Consider the following 23,417-nt stretch of genomic DNA (forward strand, 5'->3'; position numbering starts at 1 on the left):
ATGGGGCAGGCCAGAGATAGACCTGTTCGCAACCAGAGCCAACAGACAGGTAAAAAGGTTCGCTTCTCTCTACAGAGCGGACAACCCAGACATACTAGATGCCCTACAAGCACCCTGGACATTCCAGCAAGCCTATGCCTTTCCTCCAATGGTTCTGTTACCAACAGTGATCAGGAAAATAAGACGAGAGGGCGAGGGTCATCCTGATAGCACCGTTTTGGCCCAAGAGGCCGTGGTTTTCATGGCTGAGAGCCATGTCAATATCCAACCCATGGATTCTGCTGCTACACCGCGACCTTCTCTCGCAGGGTCCCTGCTACCATCCACAGGTCAAAGCCCTGCGCCTAACGGCCTGGAATTTGAGAGGGAACTATTGAAGCAGAAAGGCTTCTCAAAAAACCTGATTAATACCCTTCTGCAAAGTAGGAAAGAATCTACAACAAGAATATACTCTAAGGTGTGGAGAAAATTCCTGGCCTTTCACCCAGCAAAATTATCCGGTGAAGTACCCATTACGGCCATTCTAGAATTCCTTCAGAAGGGTCGGGAATTGAGGCTATCAGTAAATACTCTAAAGGTCCATGTATCGGCCCTAGGAGCCTTGTTTAACTACAACGTGGCAGGTAATAGGTGGGTGACCCGGTTTATTTCAGCTTGTCAGCGGTCAGAGCCAGTTCATATTCCTCAGCTACCAGCATGGAACCTTAGTCTTGTGTTAGATGCCTTCACTCAGCCCCCCTTTGAACCCATAAGTTCAATATCAATGAAATGCCTCTCATTAAAGACTGCTACACTAGTGGCCTTAGTATCAGCTAGAAGAGTAAGTGATCTTCACGCCCTGTCGGTTGACCCCCCGTTCCTGTCAGTAACACGGGACAGACTGATATTGAAAACAGACCCGTCCTACCTGCCAAAACGGGCAACTAAGTTTCATAGATCTCAGGAGATCTGCCTACCTTCTTTTTATGAGAACCCAACAACACAGGACGAGGTTAAATATCATACTTTAGATGTTAGAAGAGCTGTGCTAGCCTACTTAGGACCAGTCCCTGGAGGCAGAGTAGGTCTCTTTTTGTCTCCTTCCAGGGTAACAAGAAGGGGGCTAGAGTTACAACGGGCACGTTGTCCAGGTGGATCAGAGATGCGATCACAATGGCATATTCAGCAAAAGGAGAGGACCCTCCACAGGGTATTAAGGCGCACTCTACCAGAGCCTTGTCATCCTCCTGGGCCGAGAGGGCGAACGTCCCAATTGAGCAAATATGTAAGGCTGCAACCTGGTCTTCTCCATCTACCTTCTATAGTCACTATAGACTAGATTTGTCCTCTACAGAGGATCTGTCTTTTGGTAGATCTGTCCTTAACACGGTGTTCCCTCCCAGGTGATTATCTCTGGAAATCTCTCAGTGGGTGCTGTCGTGGCGAAGAGGAAAAACCGGATTACTTACCGGTAATACTTAGTAGAGTCCACGACAGCACCCGCTCACTTCCCGCCCGTAAAAATTCACAGGTGTTTCTCCTTGGTGGTGGAGATTAGAATTAAGACTTAAAATGTAGAAAGCTATAGCAAGCATAGAATTGTGTGTGTGTGTGTGTGTGTGTGTGTATATATGTGTATATATATATATATATATAAAGGACAGATGAATTGTGCTAACAAATTGACTAAAACATGTATGGCGGTTCCTCCATTGTTCTCTGTAATACAAACTGAGGGAGCGAGGGGGACAGCCCCATTTATCTCTCTGTAGGTTTCCTGTTCCTAGGGGTGGATCCCCTCTCTCAGTGGGTGCTGTTGTGGAGTCTACAAAAGAGTATTACCGGTAAGTAATCCGGTTTTTAAATTTTTGTGGAAAGTCAAAAACTGAAAAGTGGGGCGTGCAATATTATTCGGCACCTTTAACTTAATACTTGCGCCACCTTTTGCTGCGATTACAGCTGCAAGTCTCTTGGGGTATGTCTCTATCAGTTTTGTACATCGAGAGACTGAAATTCTTGCCCATTCTTCCTTGGCAAACAGCTCGAGTTCAGTGAGGTTTGATGGAGATCGTTTGTGAACAGCAGTTTTCAGCTCTTTCCACAGATTCTCGATTGGATTCAGGTCTGGACTTTGACTTGGTCATTCTAACACCTGGATACGTTTATTTGTGAACCATTCCATTGTAGATTTTGCTTTATGTTTGGGATCATTGTCTTGTTGGAAGACAAGTCTCCGTCCCAGTCTCAGGTCTTTTGCAGACTCCAACAGGTTTTCTTCAAGAATGGTCCTGTATTTGGCTCCATCCATCTTCCCATCAATTTTAACCATCTTCCCTGTCCCTGCTGAAGAAAAGCAGGCCCAAACTATGATGCTGCCACCACCATGTTTGACAGTGGGGATGGTGTGTTCAGGGTGATGAGCTGTGTTGCCTTTACGCCAAACATATCATTTGGCATTGTTGCCAAATAGTTTGATTTTGGTTTCATCTGACCAGAGCACCATCTTCCACATGTTTGGTGTGTCTCCCAGGTGTCTTGTTGCAAACTTTAAATTACACTTTTTATGGGTAACTTTGAGAAATGGCTTTCTTCTTGTCACTCTTCCATAAAGGCCAGATTTGTGCATTGTACGACTGATTGTTGTCCTATGGACAGACTGTCCCACCTCAGCTGTAGATCTCTGCAGTTCATCCAGACTGATCATGGGCCTCTTGGCTGCATCTCTGATCAGTCTTCTCCTTGTTTGAGATTAAAGTTTAGAGGGACTGCCGGATCTTGGTAGATTTGCAGTGGTATGATACTCCTTCCATTTCAATATGATCGCTTGCACAGTGCTCCTTGGGATGTTTAAAGTTTTGGAAATCATTTTGTATCCAAATCCAGCTTTAGACTTCTTCACAACAGTATCACGGATCTGCCTGTTGTGTTCCTTGGTCTTCATGATGCTCTCTGTGCTTGAAACAGAACCCTGAGACTATCACAGAGCAGGTGCATTTATACGGAGACTTGGTGGATTATATTTATCATCATTAGTCATTTAGGACAACATTGGATCATTCAGAGATCCACAATGAACTTCTGGAGTGAGTTTGCTGCACTGAAAGTAAAGGGGCCGAATAATATTGCACGCCCCACTTTTCAGTTTTTGACTTTCCACAAAAATTTAAAATAACCAATAAATTTTGTTCAACTTCACAATTGTGTTCCATTTGTTGATTCTTCACCAAAAATTTACATTTTGGTATCTTTATGTTTGAAGCATGATATGTGGGAAAAGGTTGAAAAGTTCCAGGGGGCCGAATACTTTCGTAACCTACAGTGTCAGGTTGGCACAGTTATACTGATTAAAGTGATACCTTGGTTGATGAAATCAGTCTTGTGTTTGATGTTTAATCCTTATTTTCAATTTTGTGTTAATGATATGCTCGAGCTCCGAGGTGGCCTGTGGGGGTCTTCATGTGGTTCTCTGATTAGGCATTCATACTGATGGCTTCTGACAGGTCACTGATCCCTCACTGCCCTGTCCCCTAGTTTACATAATATATATATATATATAGATATGGAAGGAAGAACAGGAACATGAAGCGCCATGGCAAGACAAGCCGCTGCATGGGATGTACCATCAACAGATAATGGAGGTGGCAGACATGGAGAAATCCTACCAATGGCTGGAGAGAGATGGACTCTGAGACAGCACAGAGGCACTAATCATAGCGACACAAGAGCAAGCACTAAGTATCAGAACCACAGAAGCAGGAATCTACCACACAAGACAAGACCCAAGGTGCAGACTATGCAAAGGAACCTCAGAAACCGTCCAACACATAGTGTCAGGATGCAAAATGCAAGGAGAAACAGCGTATACTGAACGCCACAACCAAGTAGTGGGAATTGTATACAGGAACGTCTGCACAGCATATGGACAAGGCCCTCCTAAGTCCAGGTGGGAGACCCCAGAAAAAAAGTGGTGGAGAATGAAAGGGCTAAAATCTTGTGGGACTTCAAGATCCAGATGGATAAGCAGGTGTTGGCTAACCAGCCAGACATTGTGATAGTAGAAAAGGACCAGAAGACAGCAATGATAATAGATGTGGCAGTGCCAAGTGACAGCAACATCAGAAAGAAGGAATATGAGAAGCTGGAGAAATACCATGGCCTCAAAGGAGAACAGGAGAAGATGTGGAAGGTGAAGGCAACAGTGATTCCAGTGGTGATAGAAGCACTTGGAGCTGTGACCCCTAAGTTGGAAGAAGGACTACAACAGATCCCCAGGAGCAACATCTGAGACCTCTGCCCAGAAAAGCGCAATACTGGGAACAACTAATATCCCGCACAGAACCCGCAAACTCCCAGGCCTCTGTTAGAGGAGCCGAAAATGAGGAAGGACAAGAAAGACCACCCCCATTGAGGGGTGAGAAGGAAGGTATTGATTTGCTGGTATAAATTCTGCGCTATCTTGCGAGAGAGAAAAAAAATATTTCCAAGATAACGCTGACGGAGCCTGTGCAGTAGCATCTATGGGATCGCCGATAGATGCTACTGCGCAGGCACGGCTGTCGCCAACTTAGTGGAGTCAATTTTTTTTCTCTAGCAAGATGGTGTGGAATTTATAATTTAAATAGATGGATTTTTGGTTCTTACCGTAAAATCTCTTTCTTGGAGCCTTCATTGGGGGACACAGAATACCATGGGTGTATGCTGCTGCTGCTAGGAGGCTGACACTATGCAAAAACAAGAAAATTAGCTCCTCCCCGGCAGTATACACCCACCGACAGGCACCAAGCACCTCAGTTGGTGAAAAAGCAGTAGGAGAAGCAACGAGAAAAACTCGAACCATATGTACCAACCCAACAAGGGACTCTAAGACCCAACACGGTACAACTTAAACAGGGAGGGTGCTGTGTCCCCCAATGAAGGCTCCAAGAAAGAGATTTTACGGTAAGAACCAAAAATCCATCTTTCTTTATCGCCTTATTGGGGGACACAGAATACCATGGGACGTCCCAAAGCAGTCCCAAGGGTGGGAACAGCAATAAGGAACGAAAGTAACCGAAAGGCTTAGGTCGGCCGGTGAGCCACCGCCGCCTGCAGAACCTTCCTACCAACCACAGCATCAGACGAGGCCTGGGTATGAACCCTGTAGAACCTCGTGAAGGTGTGCAAAGATGACCAGGTTGCAGCCTTGCAAATTTTCATGGCCGAGGCCTGGTGACGAGCAGCCCACGAAACCGCCACAGCCCGGGTGGAATGAGCTCTTACTCCCGGAGGGGGCCGCTTTTCCTGAAGACGATACGCTTCTAGAATGGTAGAACGAATCCAGCGAGCGATCGTGGATTTGGAAGCCGGAAGGCCCTTCTGGCGACCTTCAGAGATGACCAGCAAGGAATCGGACAGACGAAAGGAAGAGGTCCTGGCAAGATAGACACGCAGGGCTCTAACTACGTCCAGTTTGTGGAGAGACTTCTCAAGAGGATGAGATAGAGCCGGACAAAAGGAAGGAAGGATGATATCCTCATTGATATGGAAAGCGGAAACCACCTTCGGAAGAAAGGAAGGAACGGGCCTGAGAACGGCTTTGTCCTGATGGAGAATGAGGTAAGGGGAACGACATGACAAGGCCGCCAATTCAGAAACTCTTCTGATGGATGAAATGGCGATCAAAAAGGTGACCTTCCAAGAGAGAAGGGACAAAGGAATGTCCTGGAGAGGCTCGAACGGCGCCTTCTGGAGCGCGCTAAGGACGAGGTTGAGATCCCACGGGTCTATTGGCGAATGATGAGGAGGAGCCACGTGGGAAACCCCTTGTAGAAAGGTCTTGACCTGTGGTAGAGAAGCTAGCTCTCTTTGGAAGAGGATAGAGAGAGCGGAAACCTGGCCCTTGAGTGTACTGAGGGACAGACCCGCGTCTAACCCAGCCTGAAGAAACCCCAGGATAGACGGGATAGAAAAAGACATTGGGAAGACTGTTATCACACCAACGGAAAAAAGCCTTCCAGTACCTATAGTAAATGCGGGAAGAGGCTGGTTTCCTGGCTCTGATCATAGTTTGAATAACCTGACTGGACAGACCTGATTCCTTCAGAATTGCGGTCTCAACGGCCATGCCGTCAAACTCAGAGACTGAGAATTCTCGTGGTAAAGGGGGCCTTGCGAGAGAAGATCTGGACGGTCCGGAAGCCTCCAGGGAACGTCCGCGAGCATGTTGACCAGTTCCGCGTACCAAGGCCGTCTTGGCCAATCTAGAGCGACTAGAATCACTGGTACGCCTTCCGATTTTATCTTTTTGACCACCCGAGGGATCAATGCCAGAGGCGGAAACAGATACGGAAGTTGAAACTGGGACCACGGAGTCACCAGTGCGTCGCATGCGACGGCTAGAGGGTCCCTGGACCTGGCTACGAACAGCGGCACCTTGTGGTTCATCTGAGATGCCATGAGATCGACATCCGGGGTGCCCCAACGGTCGCGTATCTGAGAGAAAACCGCGGGGTGCAGGGACCATTCGCCGGACGCTAGGCCCTGGCGACTCAAAGTCGGCTGCCCAATTTTCCACCCCTGGAATATGGACGGCGGAGATTGTCGGAACGTAACGTTCTGCCCAGCGTATTATCTTGGCCACTTCTGACATTACTTGTTTGCTGCGCGTGCCCCCCTGATGGTTGATGTACGCCACGGCCGTGGCGTTGTCCGACTGAATCCGGACCGGCTTGCCGGAGAGGAGGGGTTGCCAATGAAGAAGGGCCAGGAAAATAGCCCTGATCTCCAAAAGATTGATTGGGAGGAGAGATTCCTGTGGCTTCCAGAGGCCTTGGGCCGCTTTCTGATGGAACACGGCTCCCCATCCTAGAAGGCTCGCATCTGTGGTGATGATTTGCCACTGAGGCGGAAGGAATGACCTCCCTTGGAGAACTGACGCTGGCCGTAGCCACCAAGTGAGAGACTGCCTCACTCTGAGAGGAAGCCGAATAGGACGGTCCAAGGACATCGTGGTCTTGTCCCAGGCTGAAAGCAGAGACAGCTGGAGGGGGCGAAGATGAAACTGTGCAAAGGGCACTGCTTCCATGGAGGCCACCATCTTCCCTAGGACCTTCATGCAGAACCGAATGGGAATGGGAGCAGGCCTCTTGAGAGTTCTGATGCCCTTGGACAGAGATGTAAATTTTTCCTTTGGAAGAAAAACACGGGCTAGCTCCCTGTCGAATTCCATACCCAGAAAGGTCAGACGCTGGGTAGGGATCAGAATGGACTTCTCCTTGTTGACCAGCCAACCTAGGCGGCTGAGAGTGTCCAGGGTTATCTGAAGGCTCCGGAGACAGTCCTGGCGAGACGAACCCTTGATCAAAAGATCGTCCAGATAAGGGATGATGAGGATCCCTCTGGAGCGAAGGATGGCCATGACGGTCGCCATCACCTTCGTGAAAACCCGGGGCGCTGAAGCCAGGCCGAAAGGAAGAGCTGTGAACTGAAAGTGGCGTCCCTGAAACGCAAATCGAAGATACTTCTGGTGTTGCACACAAATTGGAATGTGCAGATAGGCATCCCGAACGTCCACCGAGCAGAGAAATTCCCCGGGCTCCATGGAAGCAATCACCGACCGAAGAGACTCCATTTTGAAATGAAGAATCTTCACGTGGCGATTGAGCAATTTGAGGTCCAGAATAGGACGAAGAGAGCCGTCTTTCTTCGGGACCACAAAGAGATTGGAGTAGAACCCGGAAAACCGTTCGTCTGAGGGAACGGGAACAATGACTCCGGCGGAAAGAAGGGAGGAAATGGCCTGCAAAAAACCCGGAATCTGGGTCCGCTGTCGCGGAGGCCGAGACCGAAAAAACCGTCTGTTCGGGAGTGAAGCAAATTCGATTTTGTAACCGGACGCGACGAGTTCTCTGACCCAAGCGTCGTCGACAACGGACAGCCAAGCATCCGCGAAAAAGGAAAGTCTGCCTCCCACCCTGGAAGAAATTCCAGGTGGGGGTGACCCGTCACTTAGACGAAAATCTGCCGGAATTGGCTCGTGCAGATCTGGAATATTGACCTCTAGATCTCCAGCGAGGAGCGGGTTTGTAGGAAGGTTTCCTCTGATCCCGCTCCCTGGTGGCAGGCGGCCGATCCTGTTGAGTGGCTCTCTCCGTGGCAGAGAAGGGACTAAAGGGCCTGAACTGTCGAAACCCCCTTCTGTTGAAAGGACGTTTTGGTCGAGACTGGGGAAGCGAAGTACTTTTACCTCCAGTGGCATCGGCAATTATCTGATCCAGCTTTGCTCCAATGAGCCTAGAGCCATGGAATGGCAGATTGGTAAGCGACTTTTTTGAAGTAGTGTCCGCATTCCATGACTTTAGCCAAAGGACTCGGCGTACAGCTACTATGTTGCTGTTAGCCCTTGCTACGCAGCCGGCCGCGTCCAAGGAGGCGGCCAAAAGGTATTTTCCCGCCTGGTTAATCTGATCTGCAAGATCTGCCAACTCGTCTTGAGGAGCTGACGCTAAGATGCCTCTGCGAAGAATTTTTGCCCAAGCGGAAATGACCTTCGCCACCCAGGCGGATGCGAAAATAGGGCAGAGAGAGGCGCCAGATGCCTCAAAGATAGACTTAGCCAGAGATTCAATCTGCCTGTCAGTAGGATCTTTGAGCGATGCCCCGTCTGGCAGAGAGAGCACCGTTTTTGAGGCTATCCGGGAAACTGGAGGATCTACCTCGGGAGCCTTGGACCACTTTGAGAGCAGATCTGCGTCAAAGGGGTACAGAACGTCCAAGTACTTGCGGCCTGAGAAACGTTGCTCAGGGCGCTCCCAGTGTTTGGATAAGGTAGTGTCGAAATCGTCGTGATTGGGAAAGGTTCGAGACGGAGGTCTGGCTCGTCTAAGGAGAACAGAGCTTTCCTGAGTTGGAGCCTCATCCTGTTTAAGTTTTAGTGTTTGGAAGATAGCTGCAATAAGACTATCGACCATGTCCCGCGTTTTAGAAACGCTGTTCCCCTCTGAGCTAGCTTCCGAATGAGAATCCTCGCCTGATTGAAGATTGTCATCCGAGGAAGGAGAAGGAGGCCTGGGCGCAGAAGGGCCCTGCGAGCCCGAAGACGAAGTGGACAGAGCCCGCTTCCTAGAAGTCCTTCCCTGTCTGTCTCTCTGAAGGTCGCGGTCAGGTGCGGACGACTCACCCCGAGAGGTGGTCGGAGCAGAGGTGACTGAGGATAGCTGAGGTAATCGTTCTAAGACCTGGACCAGCGACTGTGATACTTTTGTCAAGTCAGAAACAGACTGTGACATTGTAACGGCCCACTCCGGGGGGAGAGAGGAGGGAAGAGCGCCCCCCGCCCGGGACTCTGTGCGTTCCTGAGATGCTGAAATATTTGAAGGACTGCAGGGGGGGCAGAATGGGGACGACTGACCCGATGCCCACTTCTTTTTACAGCGCGCACAGGCGTAATAGGTAGCGGTGGGCCTGAAGCAGAGATCCCCTGAAGGGTTGGGCATAAGTAAACTGCACTGATTGGCTGCAGATATTAGGGAAAAACTGCCGAGGGGAGCTAATCCCTGTCCCAGAGCCGAGCCTACCGAGATTCTGTGAGCAGCAAAAGAAAAACGCCGAAGTGTCCCCCAAGCAGCGCAGGAAAGAGTGTTCAGGCATCAGGAAACGCTGTGCTGGGAGATGGGGGCGGAGCTTAGCGGCCTCGCCGTGATTAGTTAATAGCGCCTGGGGAGGGCATGGCAGAAGAGGGGGCTGGCATCCAAGAGAGAAAGAAGCCCTGTGATGGGCTAGAAAGGGCGCGCTGAAAAGAGAGCGCTCAGGAAGGGAGGAGGGAGAGCAGAGGAATTCCCCGCGCTGAGGGGAAAATGAAAGTGAAAGTGCCTCCCACTGTGACGGCGCCGCAGCCCCATGCCCGACATACCGCGCTAAGGATGATCTGACAGGGTCCTGACGCTGCGGTGAGTGAGGAGATCCCCGTAGACTCCCTGGCTAGAGCAGGGAAAGTGAAGGAAGGCAAGTGCTGAGCGCGCGACAGGCAGAAAAGGGCGGGAGATTCAAACTTGTGGAACTGCAAAACCAGGTCCCTTCTTCTCCCATGTCACTGGAGCTTATGCGGGGCCGGAGGGAACGTACAGGCACTTACCTGACGTCCCAGAAGAGGATGACCACAGGGGCCCACGGGGAAACGGCAGGCCGCTGGGAGGGGAAGGAGTCCTCTGTACCCGCATCCTGCAGAAGACTGCTTGAAACACCTGCGATCGCCGTCTTCCTCTCAGCCCTGTCCCGAGAAAGGGGTGAGGAGGGGGAATCGGCAAGGACCAGCCACCTGTCCGTAACCCTTGTCACCAGAAGGTGATAGGGAAAAGTCCTGCCTGCGGTACTGAGAGTTGCGATGTGGGTGACACCACACTGCTCGCTCAGCCGCATGATATGGGAAATCAGAGTGATAAATATACCGTTTCCCGATGGAAAAGAACCTAAAAGAGAAAAGAGGGAAAAATTAAAAAGTTCAAACTAAACCTGAAAGGAAAATTGGATTAAAACTGCGGATCTGGGGAGATCCCGGTCCGCCTCCTACAGACACTAAGCACAAACTGAGGTGCTTGGTGCCTGTCGGTGGGTGTATACTGCCGGGGAGGAGCTAATTTTCTTGTTTTTGCATAGTGTCAGCCTCCTAGCAGCAGCAGCATACACCCATGGTATTCTGTGTCCCCCAATAAGGCGATAAAGAAATTTGATTTGCTGATACAAATTCCGCGCCATCTTGCTAGAAAAAAAATTGTCTGCACTAAGATGTCGCCATCTTGGAAATAATTTTTCTCTAGCAAGATGGCAGCACCTGCACAGTAGCATCTATGGACTTAACAACATAATTCAGTGCTCATTATACATGTGATCATGGTGCAGCGCATGCGGCCGCCTGTTGAAGGTGAATTTTTTTTTTTTTTTTTCAATATATATAATATTCATTATGGTAAAATAAGGGGCAGGTCAGTGAGGGATAAGTGACCTGTCAGAAGCCATATTGGTGAATACCTAATCAGAGCACCACATGAAGACCCACCCCTGAGCAGGAGCATATGGCCCCCATCAAACATAGCGACGCACCAGTGATCCCGACAACGATATGACCTTGTCAGGATCGCTGGTGTGTCGCTACATGATCGCTGGTGAGCTGCCAAACAGGCAGATCTCACCAGCGATGAGGACCAGCGACGACGTGGGTAACAAGCGAGGGCGTTGCTTAGTTACCCACTGTGTACCTTAGATACCAGCGTGCTGGTGCAGGGAGCTGGTAACCAAGGTAAACAGTGGGTTTCTAAGCTCTGCGCGGCGCTTAGAAACCTGCTGTTTACCTTGGTTACCAGCTCCCTGCACAAGCGCGCTGGTATCTAAGGTACACAGCGGGTTTCTAAGCGCCGCGCGGCGCTTAGAAACCCGCGGTTTACCTTGGATACCAGGTCCAGCTCGCTGATCTCCCGCCTGCCACACGCAGCGATGCATGCTGGCCAGCGGGAGACCAAGGATCAAAAAAATGTCCAGGGCTTTCCAGAAAGATCAGCGATACCCGGCTTGGGGGCTGGTCGCTGATAAGTGTCACACACAGTGATGTCACTGCTGAGATCACTGTTGCGTCACAAAACTTGTGACTCAGCAGCGATCTCGCTAGCGATCTCGCTGTGAGTTACGGGGGCTTAACATTAACTCAGAACTGCAAATAAGTATTAACCACAATACTGATTTCATCACCAAGGTATCATTGTAATCGGTATAACGGCGCCGACCTGACACTGTCTGTAGGTTACTGAGCACAATCCTGCTGACAGCTTCCCTTTAAATGTTGTGTGAAAGAAAACTGTATAATCTTGTTGGCGGCTGTCCTGTTTGTACCATGTTGTAGCCTTATAACTGTAGCAGCTGTCATCCAGGCTCACTGTTATCTGTTCCCAGGAATCCATGCTGGGGAGACCACACCTGATAAGATGTTCACGCTGACAGAAGTCGAGTGTCTTGGTGCCTGTGTAAATGCACCAATGGTGCAAATTAACGACAATTACTATGTGAGTATATCACTAGTACAAAAACAATGTTACAATGTATCAGAATTACCGCATGAGTATTGAAGGACCTCCAAGATGCCACTCCTTGGCTACAATAGAGGGATGGTATCGCTCTAGGTAGTAGTTTTTTTTTGTGTGTGCAAAATCAATGAATTCATGATCACTTCTTTGTTACTGACACAACAGGTTGAAGTGACAGGATACAATACTCCGTTACCACCCAAAAATACAGAGAATAGGCCTAGTTTATAAAAATTGTCCAAAAGAACAACTGTATGTTGCCCATAGTAACCAATCACAGCACCGCGTTCATTGTTAGACTGTTTTAATAGAGTAAAAGCTGTTCTCTAATTGCTATGAGCAGTTTTTCTTTTACACATTTTTGAAAAATTTGCCACAATGTTTTGTTCAACTCCATATCAAAGGAGATTTGTCAACAGGGCTTAGTCATATCGTCTGAGAGAAGCACCATGTAGGGACAGAGACCCTGATTCCAGTGATGTTAGTTACTGATCTGATTGCTGCAGTTTCAATAAAAATCAGTGTTCTATCAGAAGGAGATTATCACCAAAGGACTAGGTGTTCTGTGCCTCCTAGTCCTCCAGCTCTGTATAACCCCACCTCCACCACTGGTCTGACAACTTTCTGCCTATGCACAGTGTACACAGAAAGCTGCCAATCAGGGCAAGATTATACAGAGCTCAGCATTCAGAGAACTAGTAGATCTACAGCAGAGAAAACAGGGATTGTATCAAAATGACAACAAGCAGATGAGTGACACATCACTGGAATTGGGGTCCCTGCCCCTACATGGTGCTCCTCTCGCATCACATGGTAAAAACCTGGTGGCATATTCCCTTTAACCCCTTCGGGACATGGTCAATTTCCATTTTTTGCATTTTAATTTTTCTTTCCTTTTCCATCAGCCAGATCTTCTTTTTTTTTTTGGCCATGTAGACATGAGTGCTTTTTTGCACATAGTGTATTGGAAAACAAGGATAAAAATTCAAAGTGTGGTGAAATTGTGAGAAAAAATTATTCTGACATTGTGTTTTGGGAATTATTTTCATTGTGTACATTGTTGTTGTTAAAATGACATTATGGCATTGCAATATGATTCTCCTCCTCGCCAATTGCATAGATACCAAATGTGTCTACGGTAGTTTGTTTTTTTTTTAAAGTAGAGAACTTTATTTATTTTCATCTCGCCCTGCAAATAAAGAGTCCTCACTACACTTACGCCGGCTGAATAATGAAAATGTCACGGGTCTCAGAAAATGGCGACAGAATCAAAAATGTTTATTTTATGCTGTATTTATTGGTTCCCCCAGGGATTTGAGCATGCTGGTGTCTGGTTGCTTGTACTATATACAGCCATACCACAGTATTTCTGTATACGGCAAAGATCACGATCTCCTTTTGAAGCCCGGCCACAGGCTGGGCTTCAGAGGATCTCCTTGAAGACAGGCATGGGGGTCATCAGCAGACCCCTAACTGTCATAGTAACCCATCGATGCCCCACTATCGAGTCATTGGAACACCGATGGGCACATAGAATGACGCGCCCACAGGTCCGCTCTACCCCCAGCTGTTAGAGACAGGTCCTGGCTGTCCCAGCTTTGACCTGTGGGATATGGGGTGGGCTCCACTCCATACACTTGCTACCGATTTGCAACGTACATGTACAGCAGATGTCGGTAAGGTGTTAATTGCCTCAGAGTGCTGCACAAAGTAAAATGTATTCTTGCCTCTAGGACTCGTACTGCTCCTTTTGCTTTGAGCCCTGTGTCCCCCACCGGTCTTGTTTAGAAAAGAAAAAAATCACGTGACTGCTGCAGCCAATCAGCATCTGCCAATCAGCTGCAACCTTCACAATTGCATCCAAGCAGAAGAAACATTGTTCTATGTAATTGTGAAGGGTGCAGTGGTCATGTTCAGTATGTCATAAGGTCAGGGATGCCGGGTTTGGGAGTGGCGTAGTACTACCGGTCTGGGAGGTAAGGTATACAATTTTTCTTTTTTTTTTTAATTTATGCAGCATTCTGGGGCAATAGGGGCTGATGAGTAATGTAAATAAGGAATTTTATAGTTTTATATTGTTGCCAAGTACCTCAAGGCGTATTTTTTTTTTTTCACTCTACATTTACTCTTTATGCGCATGGCCAATAATTTGATCATGAAATAAAACTTTGGATGATGTGTGCAGCTTTGGTGTCAAACATAGGCAAAGCTTGGAAATTGTGGGGTAAATGTTCCCAACACTATGAGCCTGGTTTTGATATTGGGAACCTTTTGAATACTTTTCTCATGTCATAATTCTGGGCAGAATTTATCTACAGATATGTTTGCTTAATATATATCTACACACGTAGTCAAAATTGCTGGTACCCCTTGTTTAATGACATAAAAAACCCACAATGGTGACAGAAATAACTTGAATCTGACAAAAGTAGTAATAAATCAAAAATCTATGAAAATGAACAAATGAAAGTCAGACATTACTTTTCAACCATGCTTCCACAGAATTTTTTTTAAAAACTCATGAAATAGGCCTGGACAGAAATGATGGTACCCCTGAAAATAATGTGACAAAAGGGACATGTTAAATCGAGGAGTATCCTCTAATTAAAATCACAGATGTCTACAATCTTGGAATCAGTGAGTGGGCCTGTATAGAGGGCTACAGATACTCACTGTGCTGTTTGGTGACAGTGTGTATCACACTCAACATGGACCAGAGAAAGCGAAGGAAAGAGTTGTCTCAGGAGATTAGAAAGAAAATTATAGGCAAACATGTTAAAGGTAAAAGTTATAAGACCATCTCCAAGCAGCTTGATGTTCCTGTGACTACAGTTGCACATATTATTCAGAAATTTAAACTCCATGGGACTGTAGCCAACCTCCCTGGACGTGGCCGCAAGAGGAAAATTGATGACAAATCAAAGAGACGGATAATACGAATGGTAACAAAAGAGCCCAGAAAAACTTCTAAACCGATTAAAGGTGAACTTCAAGCTCAAGGAATATCAGTGACAGATCGCACCATCCGTCGTTGTATGAGCCATAGTGGACTTCATGGGAGACAACCAAGGAGGACACCACTGGTGAAAAAAAATCATAAAAAAGCCAGACTGGAATTTGCCAAACTACATGTTGACAAGCCACAAAGCTTCTTGGAGAATGTCCTATGGACAGATGAGACAAAAATGGAACCTTTTTGGCAAGGCACATCAGCTCTATGTTCACAGACAGAAAAATGAAGCATATCAAGAAAAGAACACTGTCCCTACTGTGAAACATGGAGGAGGCTCTGTTATGTTCTGGGGCTGTTTTGCTTCATCTAGCACAGAGTGTCTAGAATCTGTGCAGGGTACAATGACATCTCAAGACTATCAAGGGATTTTAGAGAGAAATTTGCTGTCCAGTGTCAGAAAGCTTGGTTTCAGTCTGCAGGTCATGCCTCTTGCAACAGGATAATGACCCAAAACACCCAAGAATGGCTAAGAGGAAAACATTGGACTATTCTGAAGTGGCCTTCTATGAGCCCTGACCTAAATCCTATTGAGCATCTTTGGAAAGAGCTGAAACATGTTGTCTGGAAAAGGCAACCTTCAAACACGAGACAACTGGAGCAGTTTGCTCTTGAGTGGGCCAAAATACCTGTCGAGAGGTGCAGAAGTCTCTGACAGTTACAGAAATCGTTTGATTGCAGTGATTGCCTCAAAAGGTTGTGCAACAAAATATTACGTTAAGGGGGTACCATCATTTCTGTCCAGGCCTATTTCATGAGTTTTATTTTATTTTATTTTTTTTACGTTTCGTGGAAGCATGGTTGAAAAGCAATGTCTGACTTTCATTGGTTCATTTTCATACATTTTTGATTATTACTTTTGTCAGATTCGAGTTATTTCTGTGACCATTGTGGGTTTTTCTGTCATTACACTTGGGGTACCAACAATTTTGACCACGTGTGTATATTGTGATTGTTGCTAAATAGCTAGCTGGATAATCCACCTGCTAATCTGGCTGCAATACAGTGAGACTTTAAGGGTTTTAGACGTGCAGATGGTGTTTACACGGACGGGATATATATGCACACGAGATAAAAAGGACCTTTCCTTCTAGAAGGCAGAGAATACAATGACAGTTGTGTGAAATAAATAAAGGTATAGATCACATCTATGATACCTAAGGTGGTATTGCATGATAGCTAGGAATGCCATTGAATCCTGAATTTAGTGCCATTGTCTGCAGTAGAAGGGTTAAAGACTATCATTAGATGGGTCATCAATATTAGAATGGTGGGATGCAACTTTGTGCAACACTGCTGATCAACTGACTGAAGGTGACCCAGCGCTATACATTATATCGTGGCTGTGAATGGTGGTGCAAGCTGTAGGGCTGTGAGAACATATTGCATACCATCTACTCAAATTCCAGTAAAGAGCACAGTACGTACCAGGTGCTTTTAGGCTTAAGGCTAGGTTCACATTACGTTTAACCAGCCCATTCAACGCATAGCGTTCACGGGCCGGTTAAACGGTATAGCATAACGCGATTACGTTATGCTATACCCGTTAGCGCAGATGTGTCATCTGTGCTAGCGGTGACTGAGCCTCAGACGCTGCAGTCCGCGTTCGAGGCTCCGTCACTGAATGACGGCACATCGCGAACACATGCCGCTTTACGGCATGTGTCGCGATGCGCCAGACACTGGAGGGAAGTGGCAGCGTAAACGGACTGCGTCTAACGGACTGCCTAAACGTAATGTGAACCCGACCTTACCAGAAGATACCTTATTAACACTCTTTGGTAGACTTAAGGCCCAGTCACACATAGCGAGATCACTGCTGAGTCACAAGTTTTGTGACACAACAGCGATCTCACCAGCGAGATCGCTGTGTGTGACAGGGATCAGCGACCGGACCCCCTGCCGGTATCGCTGATCGCTGCAGAAAAGCCCAGGACATTTCTTTGGTCGCTGGTTTCCCGCTGGCCAGCACGCATTGATGCGTGTGACCGGCGGGAGCCCAGCGATCAGCTGGTAACTAATGTACACATGGGGTATCCAAGGAACGTGCGTCCCTTGGATACCACATGTGTACATTAGTTACCAAGCGCGCTGATGCAGGCCTGGCGGGCAGGCTGTGACTTCTGCTCCCTCGCGTGTATAGCACCAGCCTGTGCTATACACCGCCACCCCGGGAATGGACGCCTGCAGCGGGCCGCGCGGCTGGCCCCTGTTGTGCTGGTAGTTGCCATGGTACCAGGCGCAGCGGCGCAAACGGGCCTCTGAATTTCCCCGGGATCTTCTGGTTACGCCCCCTGCAGTGCGCGAAGGATTGTGGGAGGATCGTTCAGTTAGTTACCAAGTGCGCTGATGCAGGTACCTGGTAACGAACGTACACATCGGGTATCCAAGGGACGCACGTCCCTTGGATACCCGATGTGTACGTTAGTTAGTTACCAGCGCGCTGATGCAGGCAGCTGGTATCTAACGTACACAGCGATGCCGGGCGCTCGGCATCGCTGTGCTAATCGCTGGTGAAGCTGTCTGTTTGACAGCTCACCAGCAATCACATAGCGACTTACCAGCGATCCTGACACGTTGATATCGTTGTCGGGATCGCTGGTAAATCGTCATGTGTGACGGGGCCTTAAGTTAGCTTACATTGGAAGTTGAGTTAGCTACTCCATTTTTTTGTGACGCTGTAACTGAGGTTCACATTTTAAGTAACATAAAAATACATTCTTATTGGGAAAACTATAAATGTTCAAATTGTTAAAGCACCATAAGTTCCCTGTATCTAGTCTTAGGCCGGGATCACACTACTGTTTGTGATGCGAGAAACTTGCACGAGTCTCTCGCATCAACACCCAGTGCTGCTGCCAGAACTCAGAACCGGAGCTGCGGCTGCATAGAAATACATGCAGCCGCACACTCCGGTCCTGAGAGCTGGCGGCAGTGCCGGGCGTTGATGTGAGAGATTCGTGCGAGTTTCTCACATCACGCACGGTAGTTTAACACTTACCCTCCACCGTCTTCCCATTCTATTGCCTCTGCTCCTGTCTGTCTCCCGCAGTTTGTGACCTGTCGGCTGCTCGCTGGAGTGAGCCCAAGGTCACAACTCAATACAAGTCTGAGACCCTTGTTCTGGCATTGTTTTGGCTCTCGTAGACTTGAATTGAGAGCTTGCGCCGTGGCTTATGTCTTCCGGTCAAAAGTTGGGGTCACAAGATTACGATGTTTGATAGGAGCGAAGCCGGAAAAAGGTGACGACAGCGGCAGGGAAGTATGAGAAAAGGGGCAGGAAGCTTCATTTATTAGCACTGCCCCAGGGCTGAAAAACAAACGCTAGAGCAGTGCTTTACAGGGAAACTTGCAGCACTATTTATCACTAATATCACTAATAAATAAAAGGTATGGCTATAATGGCGTTATTACACTGATTAAATTGATACCTTTGTTGAAGGAATCCGATCCCTTTTTTTTTTTTTTTTTTTTTTTTACATCAGACTTTTTATTCAACAAATAAATCAAATACAACTTACGCCAATAAGCATACAATTAGGCATTTATAAAATTTTTGGTTTCTGTATCACCCCACCCCCTCATTAGACATCAATAACATTGACCAACTCCCTCCGGGAACAAAATAAAAAATGAATTGCAGTATACACCCCCCCCTGTACTATATAGATGGATCAGGGCACATACCAAAAACCTTTATACACCTCCAATCCTTCCAAACCGTCCACACACTCGCACCATCTGCAACCAAGATGCCCAAAATTGTACAAACTTATCCGATGTACTCCTTCTCTGATATATACCCTCTTCCAAAGACACTATATAATCCACTTGGCGAATATATTCCGTTCTAGAGGGTGGTTCAGACCTTACCCAACATCTGGCGATTTAATTTCCTGGCCAAGAATAGCAGCCTGGCCACCGCCGCCTGCTTTAAAATAGTTACAATTTCGTCGACATATCCCAACACGCAAACCAACGGAGTCCTAGGCACTACGCATCCATACCTTCCCTCAATCATGCAAATTACCACAATCCAAAAAGCCTGCAACCGTGGACACTCCCATAACATATGCAAAATACCCACATCTTCATTCAAGCATCTCGGACATTCAGAAGTGCTTCTCGCACTAACCCTATATAAAAACTCATGTGATCTGTAAGTTCTATGAACGGTAACTAATTGTGACATACGACCAGGCTCGCTAAGTGACAATTTTGGAATATATTCTAAAATAGACTCCCAAACTTCATCTTCCAATATTCCCAATTCTTGCTCCCATCTATTTCTTGCCCGAATAGGATGTCACATTAAAAAGGAGTGCAGCAGGTGATCATGTTTTTTTTTTTTAAATCATGGTTTTAAGTTTTCTTCGGGTGAGGGAGGCCAGAGCAGAAGAACCCAGGCCCACCTCAATGTACAGAAGGCGTCATCAGAAAAATTAATACCATGATAAAAAAATGATCGGATTCCTTCAACAAAGATATCCGTTTAATCGGTGTAAAATGCCATTTTGGGCATTACTTTATAGTGATAAATCCTGCTGACAGGTTCTCTTTATAAGGACTCTGTCATCAGGTTTTAAGTTAGGGGCAGAAACCCCGATACCAGTGCTGTGTCACATACTGGGATTCTTATAGTTGTGTTGGTAAACTCTTCATCTGCTGAAGTTCTTCTAGTCTTCCCAATGATTAGCTCCTGCTATGTAATAGTCGGTATTAATGCGCTCTAGCTATCACCGTCCACCATTGTGAGCCTCCTACCGATGCACGGTGTAGTCAGCAATGTGTAAATGAATAGTATGGGTTAAGGGCCTGTCTCACATAACGAGATCGTTAGCGAGATCGCTGAAACGTCACAGATTTTGTGACGCAACAGCGACCTCGCTATGTGTGACACATAGCGGTGACCAGCCCCCCCGCTGGATATCGCTGATCGTGCTCGAATGTCCTGGGCCATTTTTTTGATCGTTGGCGTCCCGCTGGCCAGCATGCATCGCTGTGTTTGACGCTGACTAGCGACCTCGTTGGCGACGCAGAACTCGGACGCAGGCGTGAGTTGTCAGAATAGCTGCTGTGTGACAAGGTCCCAACGACCACCGTATCATTGCTGCATCGTTGAAGAGATCGGCCTGTTTGACAACTTACTAGCGACCATGTAGTGACACACCTGCGATCCTTACCAGGTCGTATCATTGTCGGGATCGCCGGAGTGTCGCTAAGTGAAATGGGACCCTTAGGCCTGTTTCACACTTCCGTTTTTTCAAATCCGTCAAAATCCGTTGTTTTCCGTAAAAAAACGGATCCGCCATTTTTTGCAGGATCCGTTTTTTTTGTCCCATAGACTTCCATTACGGTTACCGCGGATCCGTCAAAAAAACGGATCCGTTTTTAAAAAAACGGATCCGTTTGCATCAGTTTCCGTCAAAAAAAAACGGAAACGGATCCGTTTGGCGGACACAAAAACGGAAGTGTGAAACAGGCCTTAGAGAGAGCTAATCTCTTTCATCAAAACTACAGCAGGAAGCCCAGTAAAATGACATTGGTGGAATCATAGTCTCTCTCCGTGTTGCGCTGTCCTCGGATTCAGTAGCATAAACCTGGTGACAGATTTTCCTACAGGATGTTTAGTACATTATTTTAGCCAACAGATTTGTGTCCATAGAAAGCCACTATGTCGCCATCTAGATATTTTCTAAGGTAAAATATCAGTATAAAAATCTGACAGTTTTTGCTCTGAGAAACAGTACAGAAGTGCATCTACTATGTTTTTATGTATATTGAATAGTAGACTTCGTTTTTGTTTTTTTTTAAGATTTGTGAAATATAAGTGAATGTTGCCTTTTTGTGGACCATATTGATGTGTCTACCAATCTTGCAGGAAGATTTGTTGCCAAAGGATATTGAAAGTATCATTGATGACCTAAAGGCTGGGAATGTTCCTAATCCTGGACCAAGGTAATAGATATGTGGCTGTATCCTAACATTTTATGTATTTGCTAGTCACCGTATCCTTCTGTATCGATGGATTAGCTTGAATGTGTAAGTAAGCCTGTGTGGTCAGAGAAAATCTAGCAATAACATATTGTACTAATAATATTATGTCCATTTTATTCTAATTGTGACTTGAATTACCAGGACATCCATCTTAATAGACTGATTAAGACATCAATGTTTGATACTTTCATTGGCTATTCATGTGTTAATGAACTAAGCTGCAGGGACTCAAGTGTTATTGATAGGATCTCACCACACATTCTTAGTAGGAGACTATTATCCTCTCAGAATAGGAAATAGGGATCAGGCTTCATCAGCTTGCTGCTGGTTCCTAGCCTAGGTGGGAACAAATGTTTCACGACTTCAAAGGCCATTTACACATAATCACCAATCTAACGAACATATAACGAACATCCGCCCCAGTGAGCATGCAGTTGATAAACAGGAGATGTGCTGCTGTCCATGGCATGTTTTGTGGGGTGTAGTGCAGTGGTAGCCACATTGAGCAGTGATGAGGCAGTGACCCAGCAAAGTTCCAAACAAAAGTCTCTTTAATGCTTACTCACAGCAAAACACTGCACTTAATATCCTCCGTATCGCAGCCGGGCACAAGACATTCCACCTCTGGTTTGCAGCCAGGCACATATCCTCCAGATTACAGTCACTAAACACGCCAGTCCACTTCCAGGGCCGGTTGCCATGGGCGTCTGCACTGCCGTGTACGCTGTGAGTGCCAGGCCTTTCAGCTCCCTTGGCTGTTTGGCTCCGCTTGCCTGCGTTCCCTCACACAGGTGGAGCTCTGTAGAGCCCTCTGCTCTGCACTCATGCAAACACCAAACTGACCCTGACACACCCAAACCCTTTACTGCAGGGATTTTAACTGGAATCTGTTGCCTGGCTGGGAATGAAACTGACTGCACAACTACCATCTGTAGTCTGTTTCAGAACACAAAAGCCCAGAGCAAGTTTTCCCTAAATCTGTCTTGGACAACTAGCATGTCCAAGACCCACACTTTTACCTAGCACTTCAATCACAGCTACGCCTGTGACTGCAATGCACTCCCATGGCATCAGTACGCCTCCGTGCGCATCCTGGGGGAACACACAGCGACCCTACATGTAACACCAGTCACTGCCTCACAGGGGATAGAACGATCATAGTAAAGGGGTTATTCCTAAAAAATTAAAACCAATTTACTGATCACTGGGGGTTAGACTGCTGGGATCCCTAGCGACCCTGAGAATCAGGGGTCTGTAATTCTGAGAAAGCAGAGCGCTGCTCGTTTCATTGTCTATGGGAATGCTGAGTATAGCGCCTTTTTCCAGCAGTTTGATAGACAATGAATGCAGTGGGGTAAGAGCATGGACACTTCTGCTCCATTCTGGACTGAGATGCAGAGCCCCAATCTCAGGATCAATAGAGGTCCCAGCGTCGTACCACCAGGGGGATCAGTATTGCTCTGTCCCCCATAATGTTTATACTGATCTTGTGTGCCACTCAAGAGCTGAATGCTGAATTTGGAGACTGTGACCAATTTTAGTTACAGCACATCACAGCTACTTTGTAAGTTTATTTAGAAATATTATCCCCTTTCCCCCTTAGAGCTTTTCTCTTTGACTACTTTCTTTTTAATATTCAGTATTGCCCCTATAGTGTGTGAGATGTCATGCCCAATCTTCTGCTTCAGGGGATTTGTGCAGTGTAACCAGCTCACCTGTTGGCAGTTCTTTCTCTACATTATGGAAACTCAAGATATGAGATGGCAAGTGTCAAAGTGAGTTTCTGTTTTGCTCTCAGCACTAGCGTCTTAAAGGTTTTCAATCACTGAATTTGAATTAAAAAAAAAAAAAACCCTAAATGGTAGAAAATGCTAAAATAAAGTATACTCGCTGATCCACCACTGCCGCTCTTCCAGTGCTGGTAGCACTGGACACTCTGTAGGCATGTTTCACTACTGCCAAAACGTAAAGTTCGGAGACGACCTGTGGTCCCATCCAACACTAGAACAGGGGTAGAAAGGGGTTGGTAAGAACAGTATATGTATATATATATATATATATATATATATATATATATATATATATATATATATATATATATTTATTTGCACATGGAAACATGAGAAGGAATGAAACTGAAAGGGAGCAGATACGGATTAAATATTAGAAAAAAACTTTTTGACAGTGAGGGTGATCAATGAGTGGAACCGGCTGCCACGAAAGGTGGCGAGTTCTCTTTCAATGGAAGTCTTCAAACAGAGGCTGGACAGACATCTGTCTGGGATGGTTTAGTGAATCCTGCATTGAGCAGGGGGCTGGACACTGACCCTGGAGGTCCCTTCCAACTCTACCATTCTATTCTTGTTTTTTTTTTTTTTACG

At 46.7% G+C, this 23,417-nt stretch overlaps 1 protein-coding gene across 1 annotated transcript in view; it reads left to right on the top strand.

Moving 5' to 3' along the window:
• NDUFV2 (NADH:ubiquinone oxidoreductase core subunit V2) overlaps positions 1–23,417 on the top strand; it is a 41,533-nt gene that overhangs the window by 17,415 nt on the left and 701 nt on the right. The window contains exons 6-7 of the mRNA XM_073550957.1: positions 11,899–12,008; positions 20,921–20,997. Coding sequence (XP_073407058.1) covers positions 11,899–12,008; positions 20,921–20,997 — 187 coding nt within the window. The remainder of the gene's footprint in view (positions 1–11,898; positions 12,009–20,920; positions 20,998–23,417) is intronic.

This window comes from Dendrobates tinctorius, unplaced genomic scaffold (assembly GCF_039654945.1).
Source record: "Dendrobates tinctorius isolate UK_male_01 unplaced genomic scaffold, ASM3965494v1 ptg000171l, whole genome shotgun sequence".
Classification (NCBI taxonomy): Eukaryota; Metazoa; Chordata; class Amphibia; order Anura; family Dendrobatidae; genus Dendrobates; species Dendrobates tinctorius.